General features: G+C 47.9%; 1 protein-coding gene across 6 annotated transcripts in view; it reads right to left on the reverse strand.

Annotated features, from left to right (window-relative positions):
- The window catches only part of Pdzd2 (PDZ domain containing 2), a 379,908-nt gene that overhangs the window by 75,075 nt on the left and 289,548 nt on the right, over positions 1-15,285 (reverse strand). For 4 of the 6 annotated variants that reach the window (XR_004946667.1, XM_036206831.1, XM_036206835.1 and 1 more), the window contains one exon: positions 8,331-8,486. The exons of the other annotated variants lie outside the window; for them this stretch is intronic. Coding sequence is in view for 3 of the 4 variants with exons in the window: in XM_036206831.1 (XP_036062724.1) it covers positions 8,331-8,486 (156 nt within the window). In the remaining variant the exon portion in view is untranslated. The remainder of the gene's footprint in view (positions 1-8,330; positions 8,487-15,285) is intronic. 6 annotated transcript variants of the gene reach the window in all.

A 15,285-nucleotide genomic window follows, 5' to 3' on the forward strand; every position in this document is an offset into this window, starting at 1 on the left:
GAATCAGAACTTGACTTTCTGACTCGGAGTGCTAACAGCCAGAAACACTCAACATAAGCACCCAGAGAAAGCAGAGGTGACGGAAGGCAAGAGGGACAATAAAAAACCTACAAAGAATGAGGACTGTAGAGACTTGGTAAGCAAGAACCGGAAGGAGGAACACTTGAAGTAAGGAACAAGGACCATGGTCTTCTTTCTCTGTCACCTAGGGAGCTAGACCACCACTTATGGAAACAGCTAGGCAAGAAAAACAAGCCACCAAGCAGCAAACCAAAGATAAAGCATGCACACAGCCCACCAGGGGAGGGGTGGGGGAGCCCTGCTGGTCCTGAGCATCTTTGTTTCTTTGAGAAATTTCTACCCTGCATTCCACAGCAGAACTTCTGACCTTTTCTGGTCTGTTCTGTTTTGATTTCCCAGGCTCTGTGCTACCATGTTGCATAAGATGGAGCTGGAAGTAGAAAAGGGTAAGAAATTACACCTGCCAGTGCCCAGAGAAGCTCTTAGTGAGGTATGTGTTTCCAGCACCACGTCTCATTTATCTAACGCATCCGGGTACCATCAAAGGCAATTCTGTCACTGCAAGAATATTTTTCTTACATGTTTTTATTTTGTAAGCCTGTGTGTGATGCCTGTGTGTGTGTGTGTGTGTGATGCCTATGTGTGTGTGATGCCTGTGTGTGTGTCATAGCTCATGTGGAAGTTGGTGGACAGTTCGAGCAGAGTCACTTCTTTCCCTTTCCACCCCCGGAGTGCCAGGATTGAACTCAAGCCCTCAGACTTGGCAGCAAGCGCCTTTACTCACTGAGCCATCTTGCTGGCCCAGGACTACTCACTTTCTTAAAAACCATCACCCCAAGTGGAAGGGAGGCTGAGAAGGGACCGCCTTCTTCAGGTTAGGGTTAGATTATGTCAGTATTACACCCATGAGTAGTTTTTTTTCTTTTTCTTTCTTTCTTTTCTTTTTTTTTCCCCCCTGAGACAGGGTTTCTCTGTGTAGTTTTGGTGCCTTTCCTGGAACTCACTCTGTAGCCCAGGCTGGCCTCAAACTCACAGAGATCCACCTGCCTCTGCCTCCTGAGTGCTGGGATTAAAGGTGTGTGCCTCCACTGCCCAGCATCCCATGAGAAGTTTTAAAAAACAAAAATATTTCAAGGGCTTCTCAGAGCTCAGACGAGTCATGCTATCCTCTTCCTCCACCTATCCTCTTCTATTGTAGAACCGTCCCTTCCTTTTACTCTCTGTACCCCGCTTTACCTTGTATGGACCAAAGACTTTAGTTCCCAGAGGGCTGAAATTCAGCAGACCCAAGTTAAGTGAGCAGGGAGTGGTGCCGACGCCGAGGAGGTGTGTAATAAGGGATGGACGTGAAGGTGTCTCTAAGACAATTAGACCATGCAAAGACAGGAAGCCACTTATTTAAAGGGATAAAAATCGTATGACTTCTAGTTTTCACAAAAGAGGTTAATAGACGGGCTAAGATACTTTATTAATGCTCTAATGGTCCATTATGTTATTTTAAAGATTATTCTATAGTATGTAATATATTACATGTTCTAGTGGCCTATTATGTTATTTTCACTGAAATTTGAAGGAATCTCTCAAGTCCCAAAGCTGAGTGCACACAGATGGAATTTTCTTTAACACACACACACACACACACACACACACACACACACACAAACACACAAGAATGCAATAAAAATTTCCAATAAATAAAATGAGGGTTAGGACTTGGGGTGGGAATGAATCTGAGGCCAGCCTGTTCTACAATAGCAAGTTCCAGATCAGCCAGGTGAGCCTGTCTCAAAAGACAAAAACATCAAAACAAAACACAACTTAAAAAAAAAAAACAAAACAAAACCCAAAACAAAAAACCCACAAAACCAAAAATATAATAAAGTGAGATGCCATCTATACAATCTAAACATCCTAACGTTTTCCTTCTGCACAACAGAAAGAGGACGTCTCTCTTCAGGTGTGTCCACTCCCCTTGGGCGACCCCGGCATGATAAGGCCCATGCATAGGGCACAGCATTCACTTTTTTTCTGCACAAATGGCACAGGCTGTTTTCTTCCCTGAGAACTGCAAACTGCAGGCATAGGAAGGAGGCATGGAGCCAGGTGGCGAGTCACAGCAAGTCCCCGCAAATATTGCTGCAGGAATAAGCCTAATCCAAACATCAGCAGCTTTCCGGGCAATTCATCCTGGGCAAATAATTATTCTTATCTCTGCTCTCCGCCACTAATCGCTTCATCTCCTTAAGTATGAAACCAAACCAAACCAAACCAAACCCACCCCCAAACTTAAATCTTATTTTCTTAGGCCAGTGTTAATGGCGGCCTTCTTTCACTTATCTGGCTTTGGCAGCTCTGCCTAGTGCATGGAGTTCCCCACGGCCTTTTATCTATGCCCTGTGCCAGTGGAAGTGCTGCTTAAAACATGTGGGTAAACAGAGGCACCCTGGGAAAAGTCCAGGATTGAGAGGAAAGGTGGAATTGTTCATAGCTGGGGACACAGAGAGAAAACCGCACAGTCTAGGTAGCTGTGCACCCGCCTATGTGAGCTGGCACAATACTTTCAACAAGCACACTGCCAGTCTCTCTGCAGGAACAAGTATATGCAGAGGCAGCAAGAACACAATGTGTTAGTGCGTGCCCTGAAGGACCTCAGGCTTCCAAGTTTCCTATGTGCACAACAAACACCTCTACTCCATGACCCCTAAACTGCAGGGGGAGAGGAGGACTTTGGGTCTAAAATCTCTCTTCAAGGCTGTGTGCTGCACAGGGAGGTGCATGGGGGTGGGGGGTGGGAGATGGGGGGTGTCAGGGGTGTGTATGGGAGGCTCCTGCCACTCTGCCAGGTGATCAGTAGAGTCCTGCTCCTTCTGCTTTCTACAATCCTGCTGAGCACCAGAGTCACACAGGAGCTTCAGAAAGCCCAGACTCCTGGGCCCAGCATGTGCAAACCTCTTGAATCTGACCTCCCCTAAGTCACAGCCTCCTGCAAGGGCAGTGATGCTCTGCATTGTCCCTGCATGTCTGTAGAGGGTGTGAATAGTCACGTTTTCTCCCTGGTTCCTGTGTTTTCCCTATTGGCTGCCTTGGCTAGGGAGAGGTAGAGGTGGGGGGAGGTGGGGGGAGGCGAGTGAGGGTGGGTGGGGGGCAAGCTTGATATCTGTGGGTGTGAAGTGGCCTCTCTCATCAAGGATTTCTAGCCTAAAATGTGAGAAGTGTGGCCCAGCTCATCTCCAGGTTCCTCAGAGGTGTGCCATGTCACTGGACCCTGTACCAGAGCCCACGTTCTCTCCAGCTGGGGGTTCGGGCTCTGGGAGGCTTTGGCTAGTCTTTGCATCCACATTTCATTTGGACCTCAACCATTTCTATTGGGCTGTTTAATTCTTTGTCACTACTGTTAATATGTTAAAAATCAAGTCCTAACTGGCTTACCTGCTTTTCCTCTACTCTTAACCAAACAGAAGAAAAGGAGTCTGCTTATCTGTTACCAAGACACTAGCTCTTTTAAAGGAAGGGATGCTTATACAATTCCCATTTTCCTCCTACATGCTTGATCCAGGCAGAAATTCCCAGAACAGAGAAGCAGATGGGATTCTACTCTCAGGACACAAACAAAGAAATGTTCATCGAACCATGCCCATTTTAAATTCATAGATGGGTAGAGAAGATAGCAATGTCAGTGGGGTTGACCGGTCCTTTTGATGAGAGGTCTGCAAGGGGCATTGTGGGAACTCCAGCTACCGTGTGGGAGTGGCCACCTGTCTGCCATCTCTCCACTTACCTAGGTCCTCTCTATACGTGAAAGGTCTAAAGGGAGTATGTGGGACAGACTAGAGACAAACCTGGTACAGCCACTTCCCGGATCTGGCTCTAAGGAGGGGACAATGACATTAGGAAAACTGTCCCATGCCTGAGTAAGTGTGTCATGATAGTCTGTGTTAAGGTTCATGAAGGCTAGCACAGACACACAGCACGCCAGGGCCGCAGGCAGGGGCTATGTGTGTATCTTGGAAGACGTGAATCCCAAAGCAAGAGAAATACGAAGTTGTTGCCTGGGAAGAACAGAGTGGGGGTTGCTAAGCATTGACTGCAGAGGTCATGGATTCAGGGGGATTCTGGGATCAGAACACCTCCTGCTGCTGCCCATGTGAGAACCAAGTCTTAACATGACCCTTGAGGCTGTAGGAAGAGAACCTTCTCTCCTCTTACAGGAGCTCTGGGATCCTGGACTGGGTTTTTCCACATTCCCAGACTTACTCTGTGAAGATCTGACTTCTACTCCGACAACTCGCCTCCCCATTGTGATGCTCCTAAGCTCAGCCTCACGCACATGGTCCTCATTCTTCGTAGAGACTCCAGATTCCCCAGAGAAAAAAACTCTAGCTCAGGTCCTAAAGATGAAACAGTTTCCCAGCAAGGGCAACCCAAGTCAACCAGGAATAACGCCATTTGATGTTCCGGTAAGTTCCCAATGTCCAGACATGTCTGGGACACTTAGAGCAGACACCTCACCAGCTGTCCATCCCAAATGAGTACAAGACACCCACTCCTTTCTTGGCAGAGAAACAGGTACCCAGGACACAGAATTTTAGGGTCTCATCTTTAAGGCTGTTCCATTAACAAAAGGAATCAAATGTCTGTGCCTGACTCACAGGGTCATAAGGTCCAATCTTGCTCTTCACTCTTTTTGAGAGGTGAGGTCCTTTATTCTTCCCATACCCTGATCTCTAAGAGCTTCCAAACTTGCCACCCCAGAACCAACTTCCTCAATGCCAAGGGAAGCCAGATCCAGGTTTTCTAATTAATAGGCTGAATATAACCTTCCTAGAAGAGCTGAGACAACTGTGTATATGGCAGAGATTACTTCCATTAATTTTTTTTTTTGGTAAAAAAATACAAAAAAGGAGATTAAACTCTCCATTAGTTGAGACACCACACCTATCACACCCTACCATGTTGACGATGTCTTCATTGTCTCTTGAGTCAATGGACCTCCTCTACTTCACAAAGATCTCTTTTCCCAGGTGAGCTGGAATTATTTATACTTGGGTACAGCATAGTAGTAGTCATAGCAACAAGGGTGTGTCCTTATGTCATGGTGGAGGTTCTGAAACCTCCATCTAAATCAATGGGATTTTAAATAGGCTCCCGGGAGGCTGGGTGTGGCTCAGTGGTGGGATGCTTGTTTAGTGTGGGCCCCTGGGATGTGTATTTCTAGAAAGTTCCCAGATGACGCTCATGCTGCTGGTGTGGGGGCCACATCACAAGCCATCACTTTGTAGACAGCTCGATGACCGATGACCAAGAAATAATTACTAAGTGTTGATTACAAGGTACCTCGCTGGACAGAGCTCTACCCGTGGCTTAAAAATAAGAACCAAAGTCACATTTCTTTCCTCCCCCAGAGTCAGAAGCGGTCAATACAATACATGACAGGGGTACCAAGCGCTAGAGGAGCTGGGCTCAGTAGACTGACAGACAGATGACAGGGGACGCTCCCAACGGGGTGGGGGTGGGGGTCCTGGATGACTTGGTCTTTGAGAGACAATGGAGCAATGTGTGCTGAGCTACTAGCCCTCCTGTTCCCTAGGCCGTGAGTCCCCTGAACTCCAGTGAAGCTGGTTGTGAGGCCCCTGGGTACCTGCTGAGCAGGGGCTCCTGTCTAGATTGTGGGCCTGTGGGGAGAGAGTGGGGGGGAGCATTCTCTAGAGGAGGATGTGTGGTTACAACAGGTCTCAACATGGGAGCTGGGCTAGGGTTGGGACGTGCACCAGCTGGACAGCCACACATGCCATCCCCCGTACACTATGGTGACAAGAAATTGGGGACACTACTGTGAGAGCACAGCTGAAAAAGACTCAAGAGGGGGGAATAGAGGGAGAAGTCTGGCCTTGGAAAGTGGGTGCACTGGGCAGAGACAAGGTGCAGCATGCTCAGGCCCCAGGCTATTCCTCAAGCTGGCAGCCAAGGACACCAGCTGTTACTCAAGGTTCTTTGAGACTGCTGTGCTGGGGTCAGCTGAGGTGATATTGTGTCCCCCAAAATACTGTGCACCCTAGTAAACTTATCTGGGGTCAGAGAACAGAACAGCCGCTAGATAGACATAGAGGCCAGAAAATGGTGGCACACACGCCTTTAATCCTAGCATTCTGGAGGCAGAGATCCATCCGGATCTCTGTGAGTTCAAAGCCACACTGGAAACAGCCAGGCATGGTGACTCACGCCTTTAATCCTAGGAAGTGATGGCAGGAAGCAGAAAGGTATATAAGGTGTGAGGACCAAGAACTAAGTTTTTAAGTTTTTAGGCTTTTGAGCAGCAGTTCAGCTGAGATCCACTCAGATTAGGACACAGAGGCTTCCAGTCTGAGGAAACAGAATCAGCTGAGGAACTGGCGAGGTGAGGTTAGCTGTCACTGGTTCTGCTTCTCTGGTCTTTCAGCATTCACCCCAATATCTGGCTCCAGGTTTGTTTTTATTCATAAGACTTTCTAACAATTTGTGTTATAGTCAGCTGTGTGGAAAAATATACAACTTACTGGTGGACAAACCTAGGTAGATCTTGTCTTCATTTTTTTCCTATACAGAGTAGCAAATGGCAGGATTTCCATGAATGCGTGCTCTGGTGCTGGTGTGTTCTGGAAAACTCAGCCTCCTGGGGGTGCTGTGCCACAGAGCTGCCAGTGGTGTTTGGGCTTCCCCTTGTATTGTATTGCAATTCATTTCGTTTTGTTTCTGAGAAAGGTCTCGTGTAGCCCAGGCTAGCCTCACACTCACTATATAGCCAAGGATGACTGTGAACTTCTGACCCAAGTGCTGAGATTACAGGTGTGTACCACCATGCCTGGTTTATGTGGTGCTGGTGATCCAATTCAGGGCTTCACACATGATAGGCAAGCACTCTACCAACAGAGCCACACTTCCAGCTCTTTCCTAAAACATCAATGTTTTAGAGCTCAAAAACCAGATGCATAGTCTACAGATACGCCAGACCCCTTGTCAGGTTCCCTTGCCTCATGCAGCCAACGACTCCTCGGAGAAGCGCATCACAACAGATATTAGCCAAACAAAATCTGGGACCAGCAGCTCACAGGGGGTGCACACAGACAGTCGGTGTAAGCTGGGGGGGGGGGTGGGGAAACAGTACAGACAGTGTGTTCAGTTCCTCTGAGGAAGTCGGACTATAAGGTCTAGAAGAGGAGCCCCATTCAGCTGTACACAGAGGCTTCCACAGACAGAAGAGCACCAGCCAAGGTCCTGGGGCAGGAAAACAGGGAGCTGCCATGAGGGCCTGTGGGAAGGCAGAGCATGGTTGCTTCGAAGTATTGACGAGCTCGGTGCAGAGAGAGGTCTGACAGGCAGGCAGAGGGGACCTGGAGGCTGTGAAAATTAGTTCATTTCCACTCCTGCTGAAAGCCAAGGAAAGCCACCGAAGGGCACCATACTAGTAGAGAAAGGAATAGCCACAGGGTCATTTAACCTGCCCCCACCCCTGCCAACCCTGGTCCTCTAGGGTAGGCTTACCCACTTGCATGGGTGGGCCTTCTGAGAAAGCTCTCCTTTGAGGAAAAAGCAACTTTTTTTTTTCTCTCCTCAAAAGTAGCAGCATTTTCTAGTAACTCTGGCAAAGAATGCAGGTTTTTGTTCATTTGCTTTGCTTTTGAAGGCCTCAGGACCAAAAAAGCTCATTTTCTAATGCTGACCCGTTACCCCTGCTACGTAAGTTCAGGGCCCAGAGAGAGAAGTACCAGGTTCTGAACAGCAGAAAGAAGGTTGACGAGAGCAGGTAAGAACTTAACACTAACGATGCATTCTTCACATCTGAGAGAGAAAGGGACCAGGAATCCACGTTGCTTCCTTGTTGTGGGATGCCTTCCTGTGTGTTCCAGGTGGTAACAGAGCAGTTCCCGTATGTAGGAAAGCGTTGTAAGCTATGTGGGTGACATGTTGTGGTTAAAAGTCAAAGATGTATTCTACACTAACTTAGGTCTGAGTGGTTCCTTCCACTTTCAAGGAGGGATCTGGAAGCCTGCCTGCCTTTAAACCCCCAGTTGTTTTCAAGCATCCTCAAGAAGCAGCAAGAGTGTCTTCGTGCACAGGAAAGAGCATTCTAGAGACCGACAGAAGCATACAACCCAACAGCCTGTGGTTTCCAGTTTCAATTTTCTTAAATGAAATGCATCTCCCTTCCAGTTGTTTCCAGAAGGTTCTGAGAAAACCATAAAGGGAAGGCGCTGCATTCTTCTCTGATTCCGTCACCCCCGTCTTCAGAAAAGCATCATCCCAGCGCTGGAAACAGCCAGAGGCTCACTTACCGTGCCCCGGACAGCGGCCAAGCCCGTGCCCCCTTCGTCTTCTCCATCTGCCTCTTGGTCCTCGTTGTCTGTCCAGGAGGACACATCCTCCACTGAGCTAGTCAGGTCAGGTAAGCTCTTCGATGTTAACCTCAGGAGGTCCTCCGCTGAGCTTTCCTAGGAGGACACATGAAAGGCCCAGGAATTACCCCCCGGGTACCAGCTGCAGGTGAAAGTCAACGGGAGGAGGCCAGCCACGGGCTCCGACCCAGAGAGCAGGTGGAGTTTATGGTCCACATTGTGGTGTTACCGTCAATGTCAGGGTTGGTGACACAGTTCAGAGGCCAACAGTTTTGGGGTTCCTAAAGGATCTGGGTTTCTAGGTTAGCGCTCCCATGAGCCTCCCTTGTCGCTCTTCAGATGAGTGAAGTCCTCTGACGATCAGCTCCGCAGCTTAAAGAGCTGGTCTCCGCCTCAAGCTCCAAGCTTTCCTTCCCTTCCTCTAGACTCACATTCCATTCAGGTCATTTCTCATCCTCCTGGTGTTGTCTACCACCCTCTCCCTGGACCACTCATGACCATGGCCTACTCCGAAGAGGGTGGGCGTTCATTTGCACCATCAGGACCATCTCGGGAGGCATTCTGTCAGCCCCTCCTGGGGCTGGAGAGCCTAGGGCTGGTGATGCAGCCTGATGGTCGAGCGCTCACCTAGCACATGCGAGGCCCTGGCTTTGATTGACAGACACCACGTGTCTGCCCTGTCCTCGCCAGTATCTTTGGCTGTTTCTTTCATCCTCTGCCACATGTATCTAATTTCGCTTGTCCTTCCTCCTCTGCATGCCTACTATTTCCACCTACCATTTCCACATATCACTGAGTCTCAGGCCTAACCCAAAGCTCTAATGACAATGTCCTTTTCCCTGCCCTGCTGGCTACCTTACTCACACACGCTCAGTAAAGATTCTATTATGGAATCAAAATGCCAACCTGGAGACACGATGATGTCCTTTCAATGAAAGCAATCCCTGAACAATTTTTCAAGACCAATACTAGTACATGGACTCAGTCTCCATTATGTTTAGACTCCAAGAGGTGCTCTTTGCTCCGGCATAGATATGGCAGAGCAGGTGTGGGATGCAGGTGAGATGGTCATGACACTCTCCACTGTACATAAGGAGCACCCAGGAACCTGGCACATTTCCTAGAGAAGCTACCAGACACCAAGGCCAGCGATGGGCAGGACTGAAGAGTTGGGCCAGGGAAAGTTGGTGGCAGTGTTTTCTCATTTCATCCTAGCCACATCTACAGGAAGTGGAACGGACCACACAGTTTGAACCGTCAACTTGTTTGACTATCCATAGAGTAGAGGGCAGGAGCCAAAACCAACTAACAAGTTGTAATGGATGTTACAAGTTTTTAGAGATCTGGCATCTAAAGTCAGCAATGTCTGTCACCAGCTGGATATCATTTCCAACCTTGAGGAATGTGAAGAACATTCACTTTAGGCAAACACTTTACCAACTGAGCTGTACGCCAGGCCTAGAACAATCATGTTACACCAGCAATTGTGAACACGGCACTGTTTGTCTCTGAAGAAATGACGTTATCGGGCAAAACGTGAGCCCGTTTCTCTTCTATGTTGTCTGCTCTGCTGGACCATCAACAAGAAAGAGCTAAAGAAAATGATGGTCCTAATGGGTGAGTACATTGCAGAGCAGCCATGGGCTAGAATAGGCCATGGCCTTGGAAACTGGTGCTGAGATGTACTTCTCCTGGGAAAGGTTCTCACAGCATGCTACCTACCAAACAGACAGATTAAAAGCATGTGCAACAGCCGTGTGTGTAATTACAGACTACGTGTGCTCTTATTTGACAAAGAGGAAGGCAGTCACTTCCCCACTGTTTCTTCTGGCCAGCTACACTGCTCAGGGCTTCCCTGCCTCCTCCAAGCTTTGTGATATCCTCAGAGACAGTTCCCGATTCTCACTATACAGAAAGGAAGCTGGGATTTAAACACGTAATGGCTTGCCCAGAGCACACAGCTTTTCTCAGGGTGGAGCTGACATTTAAGTCCAGGTGGGATGGCTTCCAAGATGTGCTCTGTCTCTTTGACTCACAGAAAATATGGGCATGCACATTGCACACATGTTGCACAAACACATGTTTCTAGGTAGAAGGACAAACAGTTAGCGGCCAGTATTATTAGCAGCATGGGCAAAGCGGCATCAGCTCTGTGCTTCCTATGTAAGTTTAATAAACACTGGTCCCAGTTTATTGCCCAATAAAACCAAGAGTGAAAATAAAGAGCATGAAAGAGAACTTCCTGGCTGCACGATGCTACTAAGGATATCAAAACCGGGCCAGTAAGACAGCTCAGTAATTCAGAAGACAGACTGCTCTTTCAGAGGCTCTGAGTCCAGTTCTCAATACCCACAAAAGTGGCTTACAACTGTCTGTAACTCCAGCTCCAGGGGGATATGATGCCTCTAGCATCTATGGGTACCTACCTGCACACATGTGTGCGTATGTACACACACACACACACACACACACACACACACAGAGTTTATAATAATACAATAAATCTTAAAAGAAATAATATTGGGGTTGGGGATTTAGCTCAGTGGTAGAGCGCTTGCCTAGCAAGTGCAAGGCCCTGGGTTTGATCCTCAGCTCCAAAAAAAAAAAAAAAGGAATAACATCAAAGCGAGGCTGGTAAGCTGGCTCAGCCAGGACACTTGTTCAAGCCTGATGATCAGTGTTCAAGTCTCAGGGTCTCACATGGTGGAAGGAGAGAACTGAGTCCCACAAATTGTCCTTGACCTCCACATGTGCGTACATGTGAGCTTGCTCATGCGCTTACACGTTTACACACACACATAAATAAATAAAAGTATCAAAAGCACCCTGGCTTTCCTAGTTTCTCTCTCTCTCTCTCTCTCTCTCTCTCTCTCTCTCTCTCTCTCTCTTTCTCTCTCTCTTTTGAGACAGGGTTTCACTGTATGTAGCTCTGGCTGTCCTGGAACTTGCTTTGTAGACCAGGGTGGCCTTGAACTCCCAGAGATCCCCAACTCTGCCTCCTGAGCTCTGGGATTAAAGGTGTGAGTCACTACTGCCTGGCTGTTTGTTTTCCTATTGCTGTGATGAAAAAATGGTCTAAAAGCCTGGAGTGGTGACGCACGCCTTTAATCCCAGCACACAGGAAGCAGAGGCAGGTGGATCTCTGGCAGTGCAAGGCCAGCCTGGTCTACGGAGTGAGTTCAGGACAGCCAGGGCTATGTAATCAGTTAAAAAAAAAAAAAAAAAAAGACAGCCAGGTGGTGGGGGCACACACCTGCAATCCCAGCACTCAGGAGGCAGAGGCAGGTGGATCTCTGGGAGTGCAAGGCCAGCCTGGTCTACAGAGTGAGTTCAGGACAGCCAGGGCTATGTAATCAGTTTTAAAAATAAAAAAATTTAAAAAAAAAAGACAGCCAGGTGGTGGGGGCACACACCTGTAATCCCAGCACTCAGGAGGCAGAGGCAGGTGGATCTCTGTGAGTTTGAGGCCAGCCTGGTCTACAGAGCTAGTTTAGGATAGGCTCTAAAGCTACAGAGAAACCCTGTCTCGAAAAACCAAAAAAAAAAAAAAAAAAAAACAAAAAAACAAAAAAACAACAACAACAAAAAAACCCCAAAAAACAAAAACCATAAAAACAAACAAAAAAAGACTAAACTAATTGGGGAAGAAAGGGTTAATTTGGCTTACATGTCCCTAACACTGTCTATCACAAAGGGAAGTTAGAACTCCAGGTAAGGACCAGGAGGCAGGAACAGAAGCAGAGGCCATAGCAGAATGCCACTTCCTGGCTTTCCTCTCCATGGCATGCTCAATTTGACTTTAAAAGAACCAAGGCCACCTGCTCAGGGGTGACACTCCCCACAGTGTGCTGGGCCCTACCACATCAATCATCAATCGGGAAAATGTTCCCATGGACGTGCCTATGGGCCAGTCTTAAGGAGGCATTTTTTTTTTTTTTTTAACCTGAGGCTGTCTTTTTGCAGAGGACCCTGAATTACATCAAGTGGACGAAACCTAACTGGGACACTGGCGAGTCTGACATTGTCCACAGACATCCAGGCTCTTCCTGTGACACAGGCTAACAACTAGTTTCTGTGGAAGCCCCTGGAATTCTCCCCACAAGGAGTAACTATACTTCCAGACAATGCCTTCAAGTTTTGTGACAAGCTCCCTAGCTCTAGAATAATAAGATTTTACATTATTATTATTATTTATAGTCAGAAGTCAGAAACTCCCCGGTCCTTCGTATCCCAGGTATAAAGACAAACAAAGCCTCCGATGTCCTGTCTGGTTGGATAAAGAGGAGGAATGATTGGATGCCAAAAGGAGGATCCTCCTCTTCCGTCCTTCCAGACAGCTGGGGACAGCTGACAGCCTGAGTGGAAACAGGACACATGGCATGAACTGACGTATGCTCCCTCTGAGGTCTGGGTCAGGTGCCCAGGAGCCCATGGATGGAGAATTGGTTCCTAGAGGTTGTTCAGCTCTACAAGGACTCCAGCATATGCCCCCCAAAAGGGAAAGCCTTTGGGAGGGGCATGTGATCTTTTTCTTATACCACACTCTATTATTCTTTATATCGTCTTTACCTCTAGGGCAACAGAGTATATGAAAGCAACAGAAATTTCACAATCCACAGGACTTGGCAGAAAACCTGCTTTTGTCTACTGCTGTGGGACCTTGGGGAGGTTAAATAATCACTGGGATTTAAATGGAAACCTTTGAATAAAAAGAATGCACATCTGCCTCAAGGGGCTGGTTTAGAATCTCGTGAGATGATTTTAGTATCTGGCAACCATTACATGCTCTGTCTTTCTTCTTTCAAGGTGCAGGGTAGGGTGAAGAACTTGGCATCACTGGGAACCATCTTTGAGGTCCTGTGAATGCCCTTCATATGGATGGCTACAGCACAGCTCTGTGCAGAGATAAGCTGTGCGTGGTCTCACATAGATTCTCCTGGCCAGCCAGGAATAGACCACTTTTGTCTTTATCTCTTATTTTCTCTGTTTGTGGACAACAGCTTAGCATGGTATAGACACCTCCCCTTTCACCTTTCGAACTTAGCAGGTGAAAGCAGGCAACACAGAAGCGAGGCTGGGATGGTGTGGTAGTTTGAATGTGATTGGCCCCCATAAGCTCATAGGGAGTGGTACCATTAGGTGTGGCCTTGTTGGAGGAAGTGTGTCACTGTGTGGGGGGGCGGGTTTTGAGGTTTCCTTTGCTCAAGCTTCGGTCAGTGTGACACTCAGACCACTTGCTGTTACCTGTCGGTCAAGGTGTAGGACTCTCAGTTTCCTGCTCCAGCACCATGCCTGCTTGCACACCACTATGTCATACTGTGATGATAACGGACTAAACCTCTGAAAATACAAGCCACCCCAATTTACTGTTTTTTCCTTCATAAGAGTTGCCATGGTCATGGTGTCTCTTCACAGTAATAGAAACCCTAACTAAGACAGATGGTACATGTACAGTCCTGGCCAGAAACCCACACTTTTGAGCTGCTCCCTGGACAGAAGTGGCTGTTCAAATGAAACAGATGTACTGCAAACACAGGCCTGTGTGAAAGACCCAGGGATGCTTTTAAACTCCCCGTCTGCTTGGCAAAATGAGGAGGTGGTCTTTCTCTCCTTTGAAGTACCTCCCCCCCACCTCATGAGGAGTGGTCAGCAGGGGGACAGGAAATACCCAGGACCGCCTTCTTCCTTGTTGACAGCCCTCTGGGTGTCACAGACTCAAGAGAAGTTCCCAGGGCTCACTGAACCTCTGTAGGGAAGAAAGGACTACCGGGAAGAATGGTCTCAGCTCTGTCTCTGGGGCTCACAGCCTTTACTAAGGCTGTGCCTTTGCAAACCTAATGTTCTAGTCAGAGGTTTGGGGTAAAATAGGTAGAAAGGAAGGCAGTTTATTTTTCTTTCAGATAGCTCAAAATGGAGTCCTAATCTATTTGTTTTATATCTATTTGTATTTTGCTACCTGTGAGAGACCTCCCACAGACTCTAGAGCCCAAGGGTGCTCAAATCCCTCTTACAAAATGGTATAATATTTGTATAAAACCTATATACATCTCTTTGTACACTTTAAATCATTCCCAGGTTTCCAGTACAAGGTGAATGCTATTTAAGTAGCGACTGTATTGTTTAGGAACAGTAATGGAAGGGGAGAGTCTGTGTTCAGTAAAGATGCAATTGTGAGTACTTTCCACCCGGGGTTGGTCAAGACTATGGATGGAGACTCATGGATAAGGAGAACCAATTGCACTCCTGAAACTGGCAATCGATCTTGTCATCTAAGAAGGAAAAAAATATGAAGACCTACAGATGCCAAGCTCTAAATAAAAATGGGCAAGTTGGAAAAGGAATTACAAGTACTGGCCACAGTGTCTGTGCAGAGCGAAGATGCGTGTGGCCTCACACGGACTCTCCCAGCCAGCCTATCAGTGGCAGAAACAGCCACGTGGCCCCACCTTACTCACCCCTGAGTCCTACGGCCTCTTTCATAGTCTCAACAGACAGTCGTCAGTGTTGTGGTATCGGCAGCCTTTCTGCAGGGGCTGAATGCAGATGCTGGGAGCCCGTGACACGGTCAATACATTTACACACACAGGTGAATGAAGGCCCACCTGGGGGGTGTCATGAGTCCGTAAAGGCCATGAAAACCAGGAGGGGGAAGGGGCAGCACATTGGATAGACAGAGGCCTGGGTGCCCGGCGCTGCCGACGGCACCATGACCTCCGTAAGATGGCAGCCATGTGGATGAACTGTTTTACTGTTTTATCCCCACAGTGGGGGAGGAAGGAAAGATGGAGGTGGCTGGACAGAGAAGGTCCAGAACTTGTCAGAGCGATTGGACCAGGGCTCCTGGGCTGCCCATGGACAGCTCTGAGACTTCCTTCATTCTGGCCTTAGAAGATGC

Source organism: Onychomys torridus, chromosome 15 (assembly GCF_903995425.1).
Source record: "Onychomys torridus chromosome 15, mOncTor1.1, whole genome shotgun sequence".
NCBI lineage: Eukaryota > Metazoa > Chordata > Mammalia > Rodentia > Cricetidae > Onychomys > Onychomys torridus.